General features: G+C 44.1%; 1 protein-coding gene across 2 annotated transcripts; it reads right to left on the bottom strand.

The window, feature by feature from the left end:
• Positions 1–1,266: 1,266 nt before the first annotated feature.
• EIF3B (eukaryotic translation initiation factor 3 subunit B) lies at positions 1,267–22,423 on the bottom strand. Of its 2 annotated transcripts, XM_083585640.1 has the most exons (19): positions 19,506–22,423; positions 15,935–16,127; positions 13,959–14,078; positions 13,818–13,875; positions 13,041–13,169; positions 12,530–12,687; positions 10,260–10,391; positions 10,072–10,138; positions 9,366–9,412; positions 8,938–9,148; positions 7,721–7,793; positions 5,886–6,008; positions 5,400–5,478; positions 4,865–5,003; positions 4,219–4,344; positions 3,048–3,125; positions 2,414–2,522; positions 1,958–2,074; positions 1,267–1,859 (listed from the first exon to the last, which is right to left on the bottom strand). In XM_083585640.1, the coding sequence occupies exons 1-18, from the start codon at positions 20,176–20,178 to the stop codon at positions 1,971–1,973; spliced, it is 2,619 nt and encodes an 872-aa protein (XP_083441766.1). In that variant the 5' UTR covers positions 20,179–22,423; the 3' UTR covers positions 1,267–1,859; positions 1,958–1,970. The 2 variants fall into 2 exon arrangements, with proteins under 2 accessions (XP_083441766.1, XP_083441767.1); XM_083585641.1 differs by lacking the exons at positions 1,267–1,859; positions 1,958–2,074 and adding an exon at positions 2,239–2,331 and having other exon boundaries at positions 2,388–2,522.
• Between the last annotated feature and the right edge of the window lie 1,354 nt (positions 22,424–23,777).

Genomic DNA, 23,777 nt, shown 5'->3' with positions numbered 1-23,777 from the left:
TATTACTTCTCCCAAATCACATCATAGGAGTAAATTGGGGCCTTGAGTTCCTGCATGTTTTTGTCAAGTTAGGCAGCTCATTTAGGAAGTGGAAATGTGTACCATTAAAAGCTACCAGATTTTGGGTGGGGTGGGGGAAAGAGATGACTTCGGGTCACCTCTTATATTTACAGCCTTATTTCTTCCATGGAAATCAATCTTCCATAAAGCTATTCAAAGGCTTATTAACAAACCTGCTTGGCATTGTTGCACTAGCGGATTTTTAATGTCTCTGAGTAATCCCAATTTGTAAGCAAAATGTGCTATCTTCTTTGGAGTGCAGACAAAGGAACGGCATGTTTTAATACCACCCTGCTCCCTGAAATATATCTTGATGTAGACAAGTGCAGACACAGGAATGCTGTACTATCCATTTACCTTTCTCGAAATATGTGGATCAGTGCCAAGATTACTGCACTGTCACTAACTTCAAAGCTGTTTGTGCAGCAGAAGGAATTCTATAATCATTACCTATTATAATGCCACAATGTGTTTGATATATTGGAGGTCAACCACCTTTTAGTTTCCAATGGAAGATGCTCCTTTATGGTTCAAGAGTTCCTCTTTACTACTACAAGGCACTGTGCTCTGACCTGCTTCTCTCTACCTGGCCCAGGATGGGACCTGACAGGCTTCACAAGAACTGCTGCTGGAGTATTTTGGGAGTTTTGTCGGGAGTTTTTGCTGTTACCGATAATTTTTTGCATCTTTATTTTTATGTGGAAATTGTTCAGTTTGGTTATGTAAATTTTTGATGTGTTTTATTTATTCCTATGACTACTTTGCTATGTTTGTAACTATGTAGATCTTTTCGTATTGTAAGCCGCCTTGGGCACTGTTTTAACTGTGGAAAGGCGGCATACAAATAAAATGACGACAATGATGCTCAGATGGAGCTGATCTTAGCAGCTCTTAGGTACAGCTTTGCCTTCCTCTTCAAAGTAGGCAACAAATGGCCCCCCACATTGGTCTAATACTCAAACGGCACTTTTGTCTTTGGGGTTTTTTTAATAGACTCAAGCTGTTTGCAAATAAAACCCCCAGTGCATCTGATTTTCTTGCTGCAGAGACCATGTACCTTGAGAATATGTATCTGTAACTCACTTATTGGTGGTTGGGCATGGAGGAAGCATATGAAATCAAATGAATGTAAATTCAATTTGCAGATAGCAAGATGTTACTTGCTACAGGCAAATGTCACAAGAATGAGTTTCAAAGTGAGAAAGCTTCATATAACACAGCCCTCTTTATTAAGCATACAGGCTTGCTTTATTTCCAATGTTCAACCTGGGAGAGCTCCAGTCACAATCTGAACGGAGGAGGGTAGAGCCCACTGTAGTGCTGCTTCCGCAAATTAAAGCACATAGTATGAAGTACAGTTTTTTCGGTGATCTTCCCCAACATGAAACCAACTTCCACCTGTGCGCTTTGGGCACAGGAACAGTCTTCAGCAAACAGAAGCATCATGAGTTTGTGGCAAGACACTGAAAGTTGCGCCAAGGCTGCAGTTGTAAGGGCCACAGTTCCAAGTTGCTCAGCTGAGAGCAGCACTGCTGGAGTGTCAAGCAGCAAATACCGGTGGTAGATTTTTTCAAAATTAAACTAAACCCTCCCCCAATAAAGGATAAAAATTTAAAAGCAGTGCCTTTCGAGTGACCCCACAGTAGGCAGTGGGGACTAGAAGGCACTACAATGTGTCAGAATGAACGAATCCTGCGCATTCACCGTCCAGAGAGAGAATATGGATTTTTAAAAAGTCCAAAGTTGTGTAGACCTTCTGGAAATGAACAAATCCCTCCTCAGTACGAGATATGGTGGTGCTGCAAAGGAAGGAGAAGGTGGTAACTCTCAGTCTCCAGGATTTCAACAAAGCTTCCCCTCCCTACCACCCCAAGTACACAATGTGAATGGGTTTTACCACGGCTTTCGGACTACTCTGGCTCTGCAACTGTAATAATTTCTTCATTGATAAAAAATTCAACAGTTTCCTCCTCCCAGTCATCCACATTGCTGTCTAGCTCATCTGTGTCCACTCCTGTAGAGAGAGAAAAAATATTAGACCCGGATGATTTCAAGGCAGCATTATGCTGGCTCCATAATTAAACAGAATCTTAGCTGTGTTAGAACAGAGCTACAGCTGCCATCTCATTCAAACCAACTAGTTCTGCCACATATCAACGTCTTTGTTAATTATTTTGCTTATCATTTATTTTGTTAAGGTAAGCCCAACAATATTTCAGTAACAGTTTTGCCAATATTTTTCCCTAACAGAGACATGCCTTCATGTGGCTGCTGAGTTCACTGCAGCTTACTCTCCAGTAAGCATGCACAGGATTGCAGCCTAAGACAAGGAATGCTTGGAAAGCCAACTCACCTCCGCGGAGCTCCAACCGCTCATTCCTTTGCTCCATGTACAGCTCTTGTGCCATCTTGCGGTATTTTTTGAACTCTTCCATCATTGTTCGCCTTCTATCTACCAGTTCCTACAGAAAACAAGAGGTTGCTATAAAACCTTCAATCAAAATGCAGCTAAAAACCTCCCCAGGAGTAATCAAGATGGGGAGAGAAGCTGGACTTTCCAAGGCTTTGATCCCAAACAGGCTTATTTAAAATTACCAAAGAGACTTATTTCCATGTAAATATGGGAAGGACTGGGGTGACAAAATACCTTTCACTAGTGCAAACAGATTGCTTCACTTTGTGAAATTCATTGCAGCAAGATCTGGGCCATATGATGCCACAAGGAGGAAAAGGCATTTACAGACATTTCCCCACACTGAATACTGCTAAAGGTTCCATATTCTCCAGCAGAAGAATTAAGAGTTCTCAATTACTGACTTCCCTGCTCCAATATTGCAGTGTGCTCCAACCTCCCTGCCCCAGCACTCCCTTTATTGTACAACGTTCCTGCCAGAAGCAGCTTTGGAAAATGAATCCAAGGGTTCTAGATCTGGAAATAGGTGTCTGGACTCAAAACCAAAGCACCAAGAGATCAAAAGGTAGCTTACCTTTGAGGCTTTAGACTGGCTCAAACGATCCTTCTGTTCAAATATTTTGGAGTATCTCTTCAGATCTTTCTTGATTTGCTGTTTCAGGAAACAAGTGTTACATATTGTATTTTTAAATGATTTTATGTTATACTGAGCAAAATCTGCCATTTCATATAGCCCCAGCATATTTTGAGAAGAAAAAGTGGACTAAGCAGGATGTCAAATACATGCTTTTCGAATACCGTGCACAGGATACTACAGCAATCCATCAGACATGCTTAGTTCTACAGTGGTATTCCACTTAGTTTTACTCAATGGTAGACTCAATGAAACTAATGAACATAACTAATTTAAGTTTATTCATTTCAATGGGTCTGAGTAAAAGGTAGTTGACTACGACCCAATATTTTACTACTGCAGAGTATGGGCCTCCTTGGTAATTTGCAAAGCCTTCCACGAATAGCAAGAGAGCATTATGGCCCCAAGTCTTTCTCTGGCTTGGATAATTCCCCAAACTCCCCAAACACCTCCAAATCCCCTCCCCAAGCCACTTACTTGTAAGCTGCTCTGGGAGCAAGTATCCCTTCTTCAGCAGCTAAAGTGCAGCAACCCCCAGACCACAGTAGATAAGAAATACTTTTTTCCAAGACTACTTAATGTTGGTAAACTGGGAAAAGTACACTTCCCAAGAGCTGTAGGCAGCACACCAGGAATCAGAATGGGGCTGGATCAACAAATGTCATGCTCCCAATGTAATCAGGGGAATGAGGTCCACTTCAGTGGGAAAGGGATAAACTCAGCTGGGCTTGCTGGAGGCAATTGAAAATTGAACTGGGGGAGTGGTTTGTGGACATGGCAAGCTGTTAGGTTAAGCCACTGACCCATGTAGTGCAATACTGACTACTTTGAATGGCAGCAGCTCTCCAGGATCTCAAGAGATTTTCCTCATCACCTACCACCTGAACATTTAACTGGAGATGTCAGGGATTGAACTTGAGATCAGACACACATAAAGTATCTGATCTAATGCTGACCTATGTCTCTTCCTTATCCCCAGCTTGTGGTGAGCTTCAACTGTTGTCTGTGTTATAATTCCCGAAGCATTAGAGCTGTTTTCCTAATACCGAGCTTCCTTCTCTTAACATCGACCCAAAAAGTGACACCAAACCTCCCACCGTAAAGGACACACCTTTATTTGATCCTGGGTGAGCAACGTAGGTGGCCTGGGTCTCCAAAGTAACTGGCAGAATCGGTCTTTATTATTCTTCTGTAGGAGGCGACCCTGGAAAGTCCACAGCCAATAGGCATTGTCCACCTAGAAAGACAGTTCAGTTAAGTTGTGTCACACACGGTGCGGCATTCTTCACACCCAGCCGCTCACTCTGTAATCCCAAAAAGCTGAAAGCATTCAAATTCCCTTCCGTGGTGCTGTGAAAGGATTTCTAATGACCATCAACTGATGCCTTAACTTGTATATGGCAAATGTTTACTATAAAGATCTGAATTACATATAAACAAGGTACCAACACAGAAAGCCAGGAACCAGAGTAACTAAGGTATCTCACTGTTTGAGGAGCACACATTAAGTAGCTGAGTACACATTGGAAGCCCCACAATTATCTCCTCCCCTTTACCCAAGCCTCTTCTACAATTAAGAGCAGAACCAATGCACCGGGCCTACCGAGGCATGAGAATGACAAGAAGAAATAATGAGCATTGCTATTAATGATGATATTAATAGGTAAAAGGTATCCAAGCTAAAACAAATACAACACAAGGCCTCTTAACAGGCTCAAGATGGATAAGCGTAAGGGGTGGGGAAGTATTGATAATACCTTGTGACTCCACCAAGAGACAGAAGTCACCAAATAGCGGCCTGTGGGGTCCCATTCAACATCTGAGGCTGTGTAGTGCTCAGCAATGTTCATCATGGTGCAGTCAGATGTATCAACGAAAGCTAAGGCACCATTCATGCTGCATAGAAAAATAATTAGAATATTTTATATATTACATGCAGGCAACTTTTAAGCCTGTGAAACAATTGAACAAACGTTTCTTTGAAATCTGGGTATGAGTCAGATGGCATAATCTAAAAGCTGAGACGTTGGATTTGAAACAGTCTTCATAAAGCCCTTTGTCTGGGAGAGGGCAGAAGTTTCCTTTATATTAAGGTAAACTAACCTGCCGATCACTCTTACTCTGTAGGATGAAATAAAACTCTACAGAACCATTTCAAATTAAACAGAGCTCTGTGTGGTTTTTGCTCCAGTGGACCAAGATGGCACCCTCTAAGGAACCTGTTTTAAGAACCAACTTTTTTTAAAAAAGCTTCTGTTACTCAAGATATGCTTGCCAAGAAACAGTACTCACCTCCTGAGACCAGCCAACACCACAAATTGCCCTTGAGGACTCCAGAATATCGTGTTTGCCTGCTGCTTGTCAAACATTTCTGAAATAAGATTTAAATACATGAGACGAATATCCTTGCTTTATAAGGTTGATATTATGCCTTTGTAATAAAGATTTTAGCCTTACAAAACAAAGTAATCAAAATCTTCATGCCCCCGTTAATGCTGCCTCCTGAGTGTTGACAAGTCCAGGAATAACTAGGATACACAATCTCATTCATATAAGAAGCCTTACTTAGCATCAATGCTTTTACAGCAGATCTGCAGTCACAAAAATGACCAAGTGCTGCATTGTCCAAGTTTCAATAGTTGAGAAATCCAAGAGGTCTTGCAAGACAAAGATATTTGGCCAAAATGAAGTTCAAATGAATTTTGAAACAGATTGTAACAACACACACAGAGCTCCTCAAACCCCAAGCCCATGCACAGCCTCTTGAATTCTACTTACTAATGAGCTCTATTTTCCCATTGTTTTTCACATGGTAGAAAGAGCAGGATATTCGTGGCGGCTCTCCATGCAACACAGCAAACTTGCTTCCATTTGGCTCCCAAGCAAACGCTATGATGCTTTCTGCAAGAGAGGAAGACCTACATTAAACCTGTAAAATTAGCCAGATCCCCTCTGAAAAGGCTTCTAATTCATGCGGGTCTCCTAGACATTCAAAATGCTGCTGTCCAGCAGCATTCCTGATCAGGCTGGTAGTCTCTGGGATATTTTCGGAGGACTCTAAAATGATAATCATGGGTGAGTTCAATATCCATGTGGAGGCTGCTCTTGGGCCAGCTAGAGAATTCAGACTCCATGACAAACACGGGTCTCTTTCAGATGGTCTTTGGTCCAACACACCAGTCACGGCACTCTCTTGATGTGTCTTTACCCCAAGTGATATGAGGGATGGACTGAAGATAGGGGGAACACAATGCACTTCCTTGTGATGGTCAGGCCATTATCAGGTTAAGTTTTGACTGGCGGTGGCAGGTCCCCACTGCAGGAGGGCCATGTATCCACATAGACTGAGGGAACCAGATGTGTTTCTCAATGCTCTGGGGGATTTTCCAGCGGAGAAAGCTGGTGATCCTGCCTACCTATAAAATGGCGATATGAAATGCAAAGTTGCCATGATCACTCATGAGCAGGCATGGGCAAACTCAGCACTCCAGATGTTTTGGGGCTACAACTCCCATCATCCCTAGCTAACAGGACCAGTGGTCAAGGATGATGGGAATTGTAGTCCCAAAACATCTGGAGGGCCGAGTTTGCCTATGCCTGCTCATGAGCATCCTCTCTGGTGTTGTAGAGCCTGAACAGCTCCTTGGTACTCTGAAGAATGTCGGACTGTGAAACAGGCCAGAGGAAGACTGGAGCGCAGATGGTGCAAATCTCGCTCTGAAGCTGACCCAACACTGGTAAGAACACATAACCGTGCCTACCATGTGGCAGTGTGGCCTCGCATTGCATCCCCTAGAGTGGAGGGACCTCTAGAACTTTCTAAGACCCATCATGACCAACTGGCTACACACTTGAAAACAGCCTCAACTTTGGAGTGATCTTGACTCCGCACCTGTTGCAGCTCTGCTTGATAGTGTCATTATCGGGGATGTTTTGTGGGATCAGTTTCACCTTATGCAATCAGCTGATGTGGCAAGCTGCTGGTGGCAATGCGCACCACCCCATTTCCCCTTGACTGTAGTCACTCTTGGCTTATCAAATCTAGTTCAGGAGGGCTGACTGGTTAGGTCCAGAGTGTGGTTAAAGCTTCACTGCATGAGGGGATGGTCCCTGCTGCATTGAAAGAGGCAGTGGTGTGGCTGCTCGTAAGGAAACTGGTTCTGGACCCTTTGGATTGGAACAACTATCAACCACTTGCGAATACCCCCTTTGGGAAAAGGTGGTGAAGAGGGCTGTGGTGGGGCAGCTGCAAGCGGTCGCCCTGATGGATGACCTTTGCAAAGAGCAGGATGGGGCAGTGTGACCTTGCTCCTGCTTCTTGATTTCTCGTAGGCATTTGATGCCATCAACCATGGTAGTCTCCTGGACTGCCTCCAGGAAAAGGGAACTGCAGGCACTGTGGTTCTGATCCTAGAACAGTGGTTCTGATCCTAGCTTCAGGACTGAGTCCAGAGAGTAGCATTGGAAGAATACATTTCAGCACCCTGGTGGCTACATTATGTGGTGTTTCACTTCTGTTATATTTCATATGCTATAAACTCTAAATTAGATATACACTGAAGGACAAAAAGTAGTGCATAGAGAGCTGAAGCTATGTGAAATGTGTCCTTTACCTTTCATTTCTACCACATCAACAGGAACCTGCTTCTCTCTCATGCGGAAGATTTCGAAGTTGGTCACTACACCCTGCAGGGGGGGAGAAAAAAGGTGATGTGGGCATGTCATCTACTCACGTAGGGACTTGAGATGATGTGCATTTAATACAAAGCAGAAGTAGCTGGCCTGCTGCTGTTTGGATCTGAGTGTTTAGGGTGCCTAAAATCTCATAACTTAGAGCAAGATGCACTACTGTTATTTAATACGAAGTGTCTTGCAGCACTTTAGAATTAGTCTTTAAGGAGCCACAAGTCTCTTGCAGCAAAGAAGAACCAAAACAAGGCTAGCCTTCCAGACACTGTTATTTATTCTCTTCTACAAGGCTGAACTGCAAAGTATTCAACTGAAGTACATATTAGACAAGGCTATTATGGAGTAAACTAGTCAGAGTAAGATACAGCCATCTCCAGGCATACATGACATCAACTCTGAAGAATGGAACTATTTGCACTCAGGAGGGGGGTGGGGACACACAGGAGACTGTGTGGAAAACAGGTCCATGCCTGATGGGATAGCTTCATTTTAATCTCAACCCCTGTAATTGTAAACATGAGTCATTTTCTATTCAGGAGGTTTTATAGCAGCATGTGAACTACCTATATTTAGAATAAAATTCTTGGATTCTTTAATATGTTCTCTGGTAATCCTTGCAGTTCTGCAGCAAACGTCTGCTAAGAGTTCATTAAAAAGCTTTCGCCCAGTGCAGGAACTGGCAGTCTGTAGTTAAAGAGCAATGGGGCTTACACAGAGTGCAAACAGAAAGGAGGGAATAGACAGAAACACAAACCATGCAACTTATATGTGAGGAGATCAGGCACCATGAAGCTGCTGCAGGTGGAGGAGGAGGAGGAGGAGGAGGAGGAGGAGGAGGAGGAGGAGGAAGAAGAAGAAGAAGAAGAAGAAGAAGAAGAAGAAGAAGAAGAAGAAGAAGAAGAAGAAGAGTAATAATAATAATAATAATAATAATAATAATAATAATAATAATAATAATAATTTATTATTATTTACACCCAGACCATCTGGCTGGGTTTCCCCAGCCACTCTTTGAGCAAGAATGCTTCAATCAAAAACAGAAAAGGCTTTCAAGTGTTCTCTTAGCTTTGATAATATAAAAGTTGGGATTTCAAAATCAGAGAGTTTAACAGTTCTGTAAAGAAGCTTCGGAGCCACGTACCTGTGTGCCTTTGGGGGTCCTGTCTACTTTCACACAGAGATAATCCCCATTCTTTTGCCAATGTAGCTTGCAGTCCACCACATTGAAGAGATTCCGCACTCTGATTTCCTGTCTGGAGGGCAGCTGCATCAACGTCACCCTTGCTGGTATATCTTTGTCTTCAGGCACCCAAAAAGCAATTATGTTGCCACCTGGAGACCAGGAGAAGTCTCTGAGGGATGGTAAACAGAACATGCAACCATTTAGTAGTTTAAGGCACATTTTTTTAATAAAAAACCCATACATCACATGAGCCAAATGAAATCTATTTCTCACACTTTGGAAAAGGAGAGGGAGCCACTGTGAGGAGGACAATTATATATCGAAGGTAAAAATAACAATAGCAGCAGTAGCAGGAAGAAGAGTAAGATCTAAAGAAAAATACTCACTTGATCCCATTGATTTTTAAACTTTTCTTGTCCAACAGACCCATTGACTAGAAAGAGAGAACATAAAGTCAAAATGATTCTAGTACACACCTATCTATCTCAATTTAAGTTTATAACATTTATGCTAAAGTTTACAGTCGACTTCTCTGCCTAAGAGAGCCCTCCAATGTGATGTAAAACAAAGCATAAAAACATTGTGAAACTATAAACAATCAACGAAGAAGAAAATAACATCTTAACATAAACACAAGCACAAGAAACAGAAATGGGGAATCACTTTAATACTTAAGACATGTTAAAAAAAAAAAAAGCCTTAAATGGTCTTTATTGGACATAAAAGGGCCAATACACCTTTTCCTCACTTTTGTTGGGGAAAGAATACTATGAACAAACAGTATTTCAAAAAGCTTAACAGACAGCTACAAGAAGGCTATTCCACAAGTAATTGTGGTGGTTTCTGGAGGTTTTGTGTGAGAGAGAAAATGCAATCTCTGTCCAACATTTGAAGCCAAACTAGCAACATCTTTTAGGCTGCATTAGTGGGTGATGTGCAAACACTGCAGTCAGAATGGATATGGGATGAATGCTTGCACATCGCCCACTAAGTTTATATTCTTATTAGCAGGATACCTTTTGGCACATTTTGACTGCGAATAGGCACATTAAAGAATCTATCATATTACATCAGAAAGGAAGGGAGACTTACAGGTGTTTCATAGATGCTAAGAGTGTCAGATGTCATCCGAGCAAAAAATTTACCATCATGACTCCACCTAAGCAAAGAATTTCAAGAAATCAGATATGTTTCTCTTTCCCATAACAAAAGCATGTTTGTTTGTTTTTTAAAAAAGCATTTTTTTTAAAAAAAAATTGTTAACCATCTGCCCAACCTACTTAAAAATGGGCCAGTGGGCTGAGCTTTCACAGTGGAATCCGCGCTTCTTCTGTCCAGTTAGGGTATCCCAGATAATGATCGCTTGAGGGTCATCCTGGGTGTCCATTAGAGGGCTGAAGGTGACCAGGTACCTTCACAAAGAGGAATAGATCAATTATACAAACATAAAAGCTGTGATCTTATGTCAAGTTTAAACATGTGAGTTGCTTTGAAATTCATTAGAGGGGCATGTTTTATCTTTCTTAGTTTCTGTTCCCAGGAATACAACTTCACAGGGGGAAAGCAAACTTTCAAAACTGCAAGGCTTAGCAAAAGTCTTGTAAGACAGCAAGCACATCTTGATGTATGGTGAAGAATGAAGCAGGTTTTTTCCATTAAAACGCAGATTTTGTGTTTTACATGGTGCACCCAAGATACTGTATTCTGGTTGCCAGGGCCTTGTCACTGAAGCAGTCCTCAACTTTGCCAAATTCCAGAATTAAAGTAACAAAACACTGGTCAGTTTCATAACAACTATTTAGAGTTCCTTGGACTGCAGAAAAGCAGGCAGTAGAAAGACAAATAAGTGAGTGAATGGCAGAGCCCTCAAAAACATCAGCATCTAACATCCTGTTTCCCCCTCTTAGGGTTTATGCATTAATCATATATGGTATGATAGTGGTTTGTAGCACAAAGGCTTCAAATATAACATTCCCAACAGCTTCAACCCTTTAGCAAACAAATCTGAGAGATTCAACACAAACCACAACACAAATGTCTGTGACCAATTATGTTCTCACCTCAAAGCCAACAAAAGGCAGGAAGTCTTAGCTAGTTCAAGGAACTGAAGAGGCAACCGAGAGTTTGGGGTGGGGGTACACCTGATCTTTCCAAATTTTTCATGTTGGCGACATACTTTTTGGAAATGCATCATTTTGCAACACAGTAATTCACTTTTCCTAGCAAACTGGAGGTTAAACTAACCCCTTTCCAGCCCCAGGAGGAGAGTGGGGAGCATTCACACAACACACAGTTTGGAAAGCTCTGCACTACACTATCAACTATGATAGGTCTAGGAAGCTGCTTCTAGACCACTTGGAATTCTCATTAGAACAAGAGTTGCACTCTCTAAATGGCAGAACTGTTTTGCATCATGCTATATACAAGACCTAGTTACTAGCTAGAAAGAAAAACAGACAAATACAGACAGACAGAGAGAGAAAGAGAGAGAATTGGGAGCAAAAGGCCTTGAAGAGTCGCTGCCTCTCCAGGAGCCAGGAATGTACTGTATTTTTCGCTCTATAAGACGCACCAGACCACAAGACGCACCTAGTTTTTGGAGGAGGAAAACAAGAAAAAAAATATTCTGAATCTCAGAAGCCAGAACAGCAAGAGGGATCGCTGCGCAGTGAAAACAGCAATCCCTCTTGCTGTTCTGGCTTCTGGGATAGCTGCGCAGCCTGCATTCGCTCCATAAGACGCACACACATTTCCCCTTACTTTTTAGGAGGGAAAAAAGCGAGTCTTATAGAGCAAAAAATACAGTATGTAGAAAAGAGGTAGAAGGCAAGGGTGAGCCATAACACCTTCCCTTCTGTGCTAGGAGGCCGAGTGAGGAAGCATCCTGTGAGACAGGGGGCCCTCACTCAAGAACTTTTTTTCCAAACTATTTCACACAAGCTATGCCAAGAAAGCATGAGTATGAGAACATTCACAACAAGAAAAAATAGCTGCAGTTTGATATTTCATACCCTGCAAATTCTGCTTGCTTAAAGTCTAGAAACATATTAATAAATTTAGCCAATGTTTCCACCAAGGGGCTATGGAAACTGCTCAGACCTGACTGGTCCTGAATGAAAAGACCTCTTGAAAACTGAGCTACAAGTGCAAACAACAACAAACAGATCTAATGTAATCGACTCATACATTAACATATCCTGTACAGAGTCTCCTTTGGCTGTGCCTGTCACCTGAGGGTCTTCTTGGAGGTGTTGCTTCAACTGTGAAATGTTCTTCCCAGAGTGGTTAGCCTGATACGTACTTTATGCTCTTTTCATTTCAGGCAATGTTTTGTACTACTTCCATGATCCTTTAAGTTTTAGTTTAGTGTTTTGTGTGTAGTTGTACGTTGTTTTATTCTATCTTGAAAACCATACCAGGAATATGGTTGAAATGTAGTATAACAGCCCCCAATAGGTAAATCAATAAATAGAATGCGTAACTGTAACAGGCAATATATTTTATACACCCGATTCCCACAGTAACACCACCAACTAATTTCATACACTACCTTTCGCAAGGTGAGAAGTCAATGAGTTGCACCCCCTGGTGGCTGAACTTCTGAATCTGCTTGAATTTCTCTCCACCCCACAAAGCAATGCCCCTCATATGGAATGTAGCCAGATAGGTACCCTTTGGAGACCAGCGTACATAGGTTTCTGTCCATCGCTACAAGGGGAAAAGTGCATAGCATAACCATTTGAATCATATTTCATTTGCATATTGATGCATAAAAACTTATCTAGGATTAATCCCTTACTCTGGTGCATGACATCTAACTTCAATCGACCTCTAAATTTATTTGTGGCCCTCAGCATTCTAAAAACAGAAATCCCATATGTGAATATGGTCAACTGGTAGCCATGTAACTGATGTGATTCACTAATGTATTGAATAGCTATTACGTTCATTAAATCATATGCTAACTGAATGGTTAGTCACATTATATATTTTATTTCCTTTTTACAGACACTGCACAAAAAACTGCTCTCAGTAAAGAGATACTTCCTAGGGACACTCACAGCTCTCTCCTCAATTGTGACAGGATCCTTAACATCATTCCAGTAAATAGAGGTTCTGTCTCCAGATTCAAAGATCACACTGTACTGATCTCTACAATCTGGGTCCTCCAACCAGTAGCGCAAATTCCCCTGGAAAAGTCAAAAGGAAAACAGTTTAAGAAGATAGGACCTATAAAAAAATACTATTTGGTCTTTATTTGAGACAGGGTTAATAACTATGGAAAAGCTAATATAAAAGTTCAACTTGCTGGACACAACATTTCCTGAGTATTATACTGAATTTGTGAAATTTGGAGAACATCCAGATCTGAATTGACACACCTAGATGGGCTTTGTGAACTTCCCACAGTTCCAAGACACAACAGTGAAAGCCAAAGCCATCGTATTTCCATATTTCATCTGCATTTGTTGAAAGACATAAAACTGCAGACGTTCACTGTAACACGGGCAAATGTTATATCAGGATCATTGACAACAGTTTGCAAACATTTAACATTTTTACAGGCAAGATTATTTTGCATCTTGCAGTCATATATACAAATACTTATTTTTTTAAAAGAACACGGGTGCTCAGATTTTAATAAGTATCTGATTGCCTGCCACAGTGTATCATTCACATTTCAAGCTGAGCTGTGGGAGTATTCTTTAACAACCTACAGTATTAGAAATTCATGACCCACACTGGAGGGATTCCAAGCCTGCGCAGGTACAAACTCAGTATTGCCTCTTGATGGACACTGTGATCTTTAAAGTCTATACATGCATCTGAAAACTCACCAGGTCTTTAAATGGCTGCTTTTCTGGAATTTCCCACTCATCACTGATTGTCATGTATCTGAAAATGCGATTCAGTCAGTTATACTTCTTTGTATTTCAAACAGTCAATCTTTTCTGCTTTTAAAAAATGGCGATACTCACTTGTCAAAGTCAGTGAAAAGGTTGACCCTGAAAGTGTGCTGCTTGTCTAGCTTGTAGCCATCTGCATTTTTAATGGCATCTGAAGCATGAGTTGGAGACATGTATTCCAGGAAAATATACCTGCAGTAAAACATCTAGTTAGTTATTGCTGACAACTTAATTTGAAACTGCCCAAAGAGGTGATACATGAAATGAATGGTTCAATGCTCTGGATTCAGCCAAACCTCAACAGTGACATCAGCCACACTTCAACTCAACGGAATTCAACACCAACTGTTTCCCCAAAGTCATATTTCAGGCTTGTTTATATAATTGTGCCAAATGCTATGTGACACTGTGCAATGAGTGAAAGTTGGGCCTGCAGCTGCTGCCCTCAGAATTATCTCTGCACAAGAATCCCTCATGCGTGGCCTACACCATTTTAAGGGCAGGATCAAGGTGCATTTTTTCCCCAATTTGCATTGTCTCAGAGACAATGGCAACAGCTGAAAAATAGAGCTATGGCTCCATATGTTTGCCACATTAGCATATAATGTGCCATCTGGCAAGAGGGGAGACACAAAAGGGAAAATGAACGAGGGGGAAAGGGCTGGTAGATGATTCTGAATGCCAGGAATTTCAATGCACTAGATATGAGAACAAAAAGGAAGCAAGCTCTCTGTTACTCTTGATCTGGCGACTAGCGACAGGCAGATTTTGTACCTGCTGGTGGTTCACTTGGAGGAGTGAAACCACCCTGCAGGCCCTGGCTAATCTTAACCTCCCTCCTCTACTTGATAATGTCAGTACTTAATTTACAAAACTTATTCCATGAAATGTTCGTTTAATTTCACAGAGAACTTACTTTTATCAGGCAACTCCCCATAGCTTAATTTTGAAAAGTATTATCTGTCCATGGGTAATGCAGTGCCGTAGCTGCCAGGGGGGGGGGGCACTAGCTGGGTTGTTTGCCCTAGGTGAAGCCTCCAGAGGGGGCACCTGTGTCTGTGTGCATGTACACAAATGTGCGTGGGGGGTGCCAAACTGGGTGACCCGGGCGTAATAAAACCTAATTTCACCCCTGAGTAATAATTCATAGCATGTGCCCACTTGCTGGCAAAACTTGCTAGGGTCTGCGATTCATTCTGCTAGAGTTCTTATACGTTGCAAGTTCATTGAAACTTCAGTCCCATATCTCACCAAAAACCCATAATCATAGAGCAGGGATGTCCAACCAGTAGATCGTGATCTACCCTGGTAGATTCCCGGCTGATCCTGGTAGGTTGCAGGATCCTTATTATGTACAAAAAGTGGGAAAAGCTAAAAAACTAAGTGCAATCCTCCCCCCAAAAAGCTCAACAACTCTGGGTACTTTCCTCCTAAAAAAAGGCTCCGCAGCTCTGGGCAACCCACCACGCAAGCTCCTCCCCCCTCCAATGACAATGGGTAGATCACTGCCAGTTTTTTTTTATACTGGGAGTAGATCACAGTCTCTTGGGAGTTGGAGATGCCTGTCATAGAGGATCTGACATTTTCATTTTCAGCCACCATGTTCACTGTGGTGACTGCATCAATAACCTCTGGTAAGTATGACAAGTGACCAACCAGGCTTCCTTTCAAATTTGAAGCTGCTGAGGTATGCTGGGGTGTCCTAACAATTGTGTGGCAATCCCCACAGGCTCCTTGGCTAAAGGCTGCTTGCCTGCTTGATAGCACAGCACCAGGTGTAACTCACCTACCCAAGAAAGCATACCTTCCTTTTTTCACAGGAAAAGCTAGTGGCAAGTTTTCTTGCCTGCTGCTAGGCAGAGGCAGCTTTTCAAGATCTGGCCATGCTGGCATTCAGGGCACCATCCACCATGTAGTGGCCAAGCTAGTAGTCTCCCTACCTTCCCTTTCCTGCTGGAAAGGGGGGGGCACCTCATTGGAGAGGGAAGGATTGGTCAATTAGTTTTTAGGCTGGCTAGCAATGACAGCTAAAAAAGACAGCCACTCACCCTTTAGTCTGCCCATCAGCTTCTGGGTAAAACTCATTGGTAATTTTTCCAAACTTTGAGAAAATCTTGTGGATAACATTCTTCAGTTTCTCGAGTCGGTCTGGTCCAACCTGAGGAACATTATCCACCACAATCACTGAATCAATTCCATCAGCCTCCTGTGGACGTTCTTGCAGAATATCTCCAAGTAATTCTGTAGAAAAGATAAGTATGCGAATGAGAGAGACAGCAAAGCCCACAATTTATTTGCAGGATAAAAGTAAAATAATTGGGATATTCTAGGTTTGGTTAGCCATGTGTTTGGTAAAGGCTGAAAGCAGAAGTGCAAACTCCACATTGGAATCAGTCTTCTGTATTTTAACTATAGAAACTAATAGACCTTTAGCATAAGGATCACAGAATTGTAGAGTTGGAAGGGACCTGCAGGACCCTTCTAGCCCAACTCCCTGCAATGCAGCAATATGCAGCTGACTGAACCTTCAACCTTGGCATTATCACCATCACGCTCTAACCAACCGAGCTATCCTGCTGCTAGAAACATACTGAGTAAACAAAGTAATTTGTTACATGCTTTTCTAAACTTCATTCTCTACTTTGCTGCGTCAAGAGCTCATTCTCACTGCCTTTTGTATAACAAGGATTTGCTTAGAAGAACAGTCCCTCATCTGTAGACCATCTAGGGGCAAGCTGTTCTTCCCAGTGGCTGCCTCTCTCCTTGAAGTCTGCCACTTAAACCAGGACAAGCAGCCACCACAGCGCTAAGCTGTTTTTCTTCCACTATCCACATTTCTATGGAGCTTGCAAACTCAATTCTCTATATTCTGATGGGGGAAAAATCTACTGGGGCAGAATGATGCTATTACAGATGTTGGTTGCTATCCTTCCACACCATTACAAAAATCTAAGAAAGTAACCTGGCACATCCAGTCTTTCTCCAAACTGAACGCTTTGAACATCGAACATGGCTTTATATATAATTATAAAGATGCTACAAACCCTTTAATTATAGCAGTTTAACAAGTTTTCCATGGGTTCAAAGAAGCATTTGCTCTAATCACACAGCAAATCAAGACAAGTGCAAGTTTTCATCCTTTAGTCTATAAATTTGTATGCCCCTACCACAATCTTTCCCTTTACAATAAAAGAAATTCACTTATAAAGCATTAGCCTCTAACACAGTATTTACTATCAGGGCTGCTGAATGCACAAAACAACCAACAAAATACCTTATTTACTCAAATCTACTGCTCACTTTTTTGGCCAAATTATGTTGTAAAAATCAAGGTGTGCATTAGATTCGATGGCACATTTACATTTGCTTGCAATTTTTTTTTATTTTTTATTTTTTTTGGTTTCAAGGTTCTGAAAATTGAGGTGTGCATTAGATTCGATGACACATTAGACTCAAGTAAATACAGTATTCTAACATACTGATGATTTATACAATCATGGCTTAAAACTAGATATCACTAAAATATTTTATTCTGCACTTACATGCTATAGACTTCCAATTTAAAATGGCTTTTTGAAACCTACTTTTCACTTTATTTTTAAAAAGTGTCAGGGACAAATGCCCTTCTCGGTGTCCTCCCTAGAGTAGAAGCATATTTCATTGTGATAATCAGGCAGTCCTCCTCGGCAGCTGCAGCTAGATAATCAAACACTTTGTCTCCTGTTTTTAGTCAGTTAAAGTCAATTTTATTTAGTCTCTTGTACGCGGCAGATGATGTTTCTATACTTCATTTCAACTGCTGATCCCACCTTCTTGCTTGGTTATTTTATGTTTTTATAAAATTTTAAACATTGTAAATCATTTCAAATGGTACTTCTGTGAGATTCAAAATAAAGAAACAGCATATGTTAAGCACCACAAGCATTTGAGAGTTTTAAGATTGGAAATCTCTTTATAGATTCTATCAATGCCAATGAGACTTAGAACAGGCAAACTCACCTGTTAAGACAACATTACACATATGGCAAACTGTCTAAAGCAGATAAACTAAGAAGCTGCCTTATAATCTAGCTAAATAAGGTCTATCCATCAACAGACAACAGATCTCCAGGGTTACAGACAGATGTCTCTCCCAGCCCTACCTGGAGATAACAGATAATGTACTCCATGTAAACAGGGGCTAGATACTGTCTGTTTTGCATCAGAGATAGTGCATCACTAAAAACTACAGTTGCTAGGAATCATAAGAATACTAGAAGTGCCCTGCTGGATCAGACCAAAGTCCCATCTAGTACAGCATTCTGTTCCCACAGATGCCAAACAGATGCTTCCAGGAAGCCAAGCAAGACCCGGGCACAATGGCCTTCTCATGCTATCCTGACACATACCAAACACAAAGCCCTGCATGTAATGGGGCAATATATCTTTGCACCACAATCTGGAGACAAGACACAGGAGAGGGCTAGTGCCCTGTTGTGAGATTTACAGATACATCTGACTCAACACAGTTGAGAAACTGTCCAATCCACTAAAGTGCCTTGCATATTCTTCAGTCTGCTAGACCAGGACCTTCTAGAACAGCCTTTCTCCACAATGGTTCCCCAAATGATGTTGGACTATGACTCTCATTATCCCCAATGAGAAGGGCCAGCAGTCAGGGATGATGGGAGGTGGAATACACAGTTCTCCCCATTTAATTCCTCCAAAGCCCTGAGACCTGCGTAAAGCTTCAAGGCCGACTGGCGGGATTTAAAACTTGGCCTCCCAGGCTCTAGTCCAACACTCTATAACCACTATGCCACACTGGCTCTCTAAACCCTTTGTTTGATGGGAGCTGGAGTAGGCCAACAAGATGACCAAGCGAGACCCCCTCCCCACTTTTAACTGTTCTATCTCAGAAGGACTATGCTGGAAGCTTGTCTTATGGCCAGGCCACTAAGTCATCTTGCTCACTATTGTCTACACCAGCGCTGGTAGTCCATGGACTGGTCCCGGACCTTGTCAACTTCACTACAGTGAAGGTGCTGCTCCCTGGCACGCTGGGGGTGGTGCCAAACCACCACATCCCACAGCTTGAGAGGCACTACTCTGCACCAGTATTCTTCAACGCAGGATCCTCAGGCGCCCTTGAAACTTCGGTGGCTGTCACCCTCAGCCAACTCACATCTGTGGTCAAGGATGATGGCAGCTTTAGTCCCAACATCTAGGGATCCCCTCCCCCTCCCCCAGGGTGAAGAATACTGGCCTAGACTGACCCATGACACTGTCTCCACCATTTCAGGCAGTGGGATGCAAGCGGCCCTTGCAGGGGACCGAACTTGGGACCATCTGCAATCAAAGCAGAGGCTCTGCCACCCCTTCCCAAATGGCCACACCGACCCCCCCCCTTTTTAAGGATCACGAGGCTCTCTCCCCCCACCCCCACTAATGTCCACATATTACCTGTCAGCTTCTTCGAGTTCTTCTCTGGGGGAAAAGGCTACATACAAAATTACATATAACAATAAATGCAATATTTATTTCTACCCCACCCTCCAGGCGGCTTACAAACACGTGTCGAGGAAGAGGCGGAAGAGGCCGCCGCCAGGCCTCTCCCTCCTCCTCCCTCGGCCCACCCACCTTCCTCGTCGATGTCGTCCACGAAGTCCTCGGGGTCGCTGAACGAGATGCCCTCATCCTCCTCTTCCTCCTTGCCGCTTCCCTCCTCCTCCTCCTCCTCCTCGTCCTTGCTGGGCTTCTCGGCCTTTTCCTCCTCGGCCTCCTGCTGCTCCTCTTCCTTCGCCTCGCCGCCTTCGGATCCCTCCTGGTCCCCCTCGGGCTTCTCGGCCGGGGCAGAGGCAGGGGCTTCGGGGGATTTCTCCCGCTCCGGCGGCTCCTCTGCGGCGGCGGCTACAGCGGCAACCTCGGGCGGCTCCTGAGGCGGCGAAGGCGGCGCAGCGGCCGGAGGGGGAGACGGTTGCGGCTGCTCCCGACGCTCTCCAGCGGCCTTCTCTTCCTCGCCGGCGCTGCTGCTGCTGCTGCTGCTTCGCGGCTTCTCCTCCTCCGCCTCCTCCTTCTCCTCGCCGCCGCCTTTTTCGGGCTCCGGCTCCTTCTTCCCCTCAGGCTCCTCCGCGGAAGGCCCGTCCGGCAGCTCGGCCTCCGAGTCGCCGCTGCTGCTGCCGCCGCCGCCGCCTCTTTCTCCTCCTCCTCCGCCGCCGCCGGGCTCCCCTCCTCCTCCTCCGGGCCCCTCGTCCTGGGCGGGCAGAGCGGCGGGGGTCTCGGCGGCCGCCGGGCTCTCCTGGGTCTCCTGCATGGGGGGCTGCGCGGCCTTCCCGCTCGCCTCACACGCGCGGCGCACGAACAGGCAAGGCGGCGCGCTGGGCCGAAAAGGGGGAGGGAGGGGGCACAGAGCGCGCAGGCGCGCGCGCAGGGGAGGCGCCCTCTCGCCGGGCCATGTGCGCGAGAGCGGACCCGGCGGCCAGTCTCGCGAGAGGGGGCAGGGACCAACTCGGCAGAGGAGGGGGGGGAGGAACGGATTCCAAAAGCGGTGTCTTACTGCGTTGTGTATGTTAATCTCCTATGTTAATGGGCTAGGACAGGGTTTGCGATCGGTTAACGGCCAGTTATGCTTTCCCCCTCGGAATTAGGCGTTTCGGTCTTGAGGTACGCTCGCTTCACATCCCACCCCCTCGTTAGAACAATCCTGGTGGTTAAGTCCAACATGGCGGCTCGAGGCCCCGCATTAAGCCCGCCCTTAGGTGGGGTCGGATGGACCATCCCAGAGGGAGGGCGGAGGTGAAAATAGTGTAGTGAATAGCGGTATGGTCATCGCGTACTTCTACTCATATTATTATTGTCGAAATATATGTGTACCCTCCCCCCTATTTTAAATTCTAGCCTATATTAATCGTAAGCAGTCACTGTGGAGGAGATAGTAGCAAAGAGGAATCAAGCGCCCCTTCAAAAATGACCGAAATGGGTCCAACTGGCGAGTCATCATCCTGCCAGGCGCGTGAGCTGTACTAAGTCTCTCCACAAAAAGGGGGACGGTCTGAGCATGTCAAATAGACACATAGTGGGAAGCCTAAGAATTTGTTTAGTCGTTTAGTCGTGTCCGACTCTTCGTGACCCCCTGGACCAGAGCACGCCAGGCACTCCTGTCTTCCACTGCCTCCCGCAGTTTGGTCTAACTCATGCTGGTAGCTTCGAGAACACTGTCCCACCATCTCGTCCTCTGTCGTCCCCTTCTCCTTGTGCCCTCCATCTTTCCCAACATCAGGGTCTTTTCCAGGGAGTCTTCTCTTCTCATGAGGTGGCCAAAGTCTTGGAGCCTCAACTTCACGTTCTGTCCTTCCAGTGAGCACTCAGGGCTGATTTCCTTCAGAATGGATACGTTTGATCTTCTTGCAGTCCATGGGACTCTCAAGAGTCTCCTCCAGCACCATAATTCAAAAGCATCAATTCTTCGGCCATCAGCCTTCTTTATGGTCCAGCTCTCACTTCCATGCTCTCACTACTGGGAAAACCATAGCTTGAACTATATGGACCTTTGTTGGCAAGGTGATGTCTCTGCTTTTTAAGATGCTGTCTAGGTTTGCCATTGCCTTTCTCCCAAGAAGCAGGCGTCTTTTAATTTCGTGACTGCTGTCACCATCTGCAGTGATCATGGAACCCAAGAAAGTAAAATCTCTCACTCCATTTCTTCCCCTTCTATTTGCCAGGAGCTGATGGGACCAGTGGCCATGATCTTCATTTTTTTGATGTTGAGCTTCAGACCATATTTTGCGCTCTCCTCTTTCACCCTCAATAAAAGGTTCTTTAATTCCTCCTCACTTTCTGCCATCAAGGTTGTGTCATCTGCATATCTGAGGTTGTTGATATTTCTTCCAGCAATCTTAATTCCGGCTTGGGATTCATCCAGTCCAGCCTTTCGCATGATGAATTCTGCATATAAGTTAAATAAGCAGGGAGACAATATGCAGCCTTGTCGTACTCCTTTCCCAATTTTGAACCAATCAGTTGTTCCCTATCCAGTTCTAACTGTAGCTTCTTGTCCCACATAGAGATTTCTCTGGAGACAGATGAGGTGATCAGGCACTCCCATTTCTTTAAGAACTTGCCATAGTTTGCTGTGGTCAACACAGTCAAAGGCTTTTGCATAGTCAATGAAGCAGAAGTAGATGCCTTTCTGGAACTCTCTAGCTTTCTCCATAATCCAGCGCATGTTTGCAATTTGGTCTCTGGTTCCTCTGCCTCTTCTAAATCCAGCTTGCACTTCTGGGAGTCCTGAAGAGGACCTGCAATAAATGCCAAAGGGAAATGGATCCTCACGTGCAATGAATTGGGCCCTCTCCAGATTTGTGCTTTATTTACAAGTGAATTCTATGCCATTTCCTTGGTGCAGGCTGCATTCTTAACCATACATTTAAAGCAATGCTGATACCACTTTAAACTGGCATGGCATGGCATTTATTGATTGATTGAATTTATATACCGCTCTATACCTGGAGGTTTCAAGGCGGTTCACAGAACAATATCAACATATAAAACCACCAAAAAAAAATGACATTTTAAAAGGGCATAGGATGTCAATCAAATCAATCAAGGGCCTCATTAAAAAGGAACGTTTCTGCCTGGTGCCTAAAGGGATGTGGGTGGCGCTGTGGTCTAAACCACAGAGCCTAGGGCTTGACACCGGCTCCCTCGGCCAGTAAAGCAAGATGAGCACCACAACCCCAGAGTCATCTGTGACTGGACCTAATGGTCAGGGGTCCCTTTACCTTTACCTAAAGGTGCATAATGAAGGCACCTGGCAAACTTCCCTGGGAAGAGCATTGTACATTCTTACATTCAAGCCATACATTTAAAGCAATGGTGATACCACTTTAAACAGGCATGGCTTACCCCCCCAAATTTTGGGGGGAAATGTAATTTGTTCAGGGCGCTGAGAGTGGTTAGGGTACTCCTATTCCCCTCACAGTGCTACAGTTCCCATACATGGCTCTCTTTCTGGTTCGCCAGAAGCGGCTTAGTCATGCTGGCCACATGACCCGGAAGCTGTATGCTAACTCCCTCGGCCAGTAAAGCGAGATGAGCGCCGCAACCCCAGAGTCGTCCACGACTGGACCTAATAGTCAGGGGTCCCTTTACCTTTACCTTTATACTTTTATATTGATCTGCTTTGTGCTACAAGTCTGCAAGCTGCACTGATGTTTTGCAGAGCAGTTACTTCCTTTTGCCTTTTTGTATGCTATGAGATAAATTTTGACAGAGAGATTAAAAAAATAATTTGCCCGTAAACTGTAATAATATCCCTTTTACTTGCCTGGATGGGGGACGGAGAGGTGTGTATTTGTTTGTGCATAGGAACCTCTGACTTATGTGTATCTGCCATGTAGCTTACTGCACAAAGGCAAGGGCCACATCCATTGCTTGTCCACTAACATGTAATCCCTGGATGTTGCTAACAAGACAGGGCCGGCCCATCCATGAAGCAAGGTGAGACAACCGCCTTGGGTGGCAGGATCTACAGAGTGGCCAATGTGGCCTCCAAGGAATGTGTTGCCCGATGCTGCTGTTGCAGTGACAGCATGGCTGCAGTGGTCTTGGAGACCAGAACTGCTGGCAGCCACCTCCAATTCTGCCTCTTGGTGAATAGGAGATCCTGCTGGTCTCCTCTCACCCCTAGAAAGGAAATGGTGGGGGTTACCTCCTGGGGCCTGCATCCATCCGGTGCAATTCAGAGCGGGGCCCTTTTCTACCGTGCAACAGCCTTTGATTCCCACTTCTGTGATGATGTAGACATGCATTACCCGCCTTGTTTTTGATGCTGATCTTCATCATCATCACTACCACCGTTTTATCTGTATGCCGCCTTTCCATAGTTAAAACAATACTCAAGGCGGCTTACAA

The sequence above is a fragment of the Podarcis filfolensis genome (genome assembly GCF_964270895.1).
Source record: "Podarcis filfolensis genome assembly, chromosome: 14".
NCBI classification, from domain to species: Eukaryota; Metazoa; Chordata; class Lepidosauria; order Squamata; family Lacertidae; genus Podarcis; species Podarcis filfolensis.
This window is presented reverse-complemented; position numbering and strand designations above follow the sequence as displayed.

Bases quoted from the DNA above. Each gene is read 5' to 3' on its own strand.
- EIF3B (XM_083585640.1), bottom strand. From the start codon at position 20,178: ATGCAGGAGACCCAGGAGAGCCCGGCGGCCGCCGAGACCCCCGCCGCT. The intron at 14,079-15,934 runs GTGAGTGGCTGT...GTTTTACTGCAG, and splicing joins GCTGATGGGCAGACTAAAGG to GTATATTTTCCTGGAATACA. The intron at 12,688-13,040 runs GTGAGTGTCCCT...TTCCCCTTGTAG, and splicing joins TCACAATTGAGGAGAGAGCT to CGATGGACAGAAACCTATGT.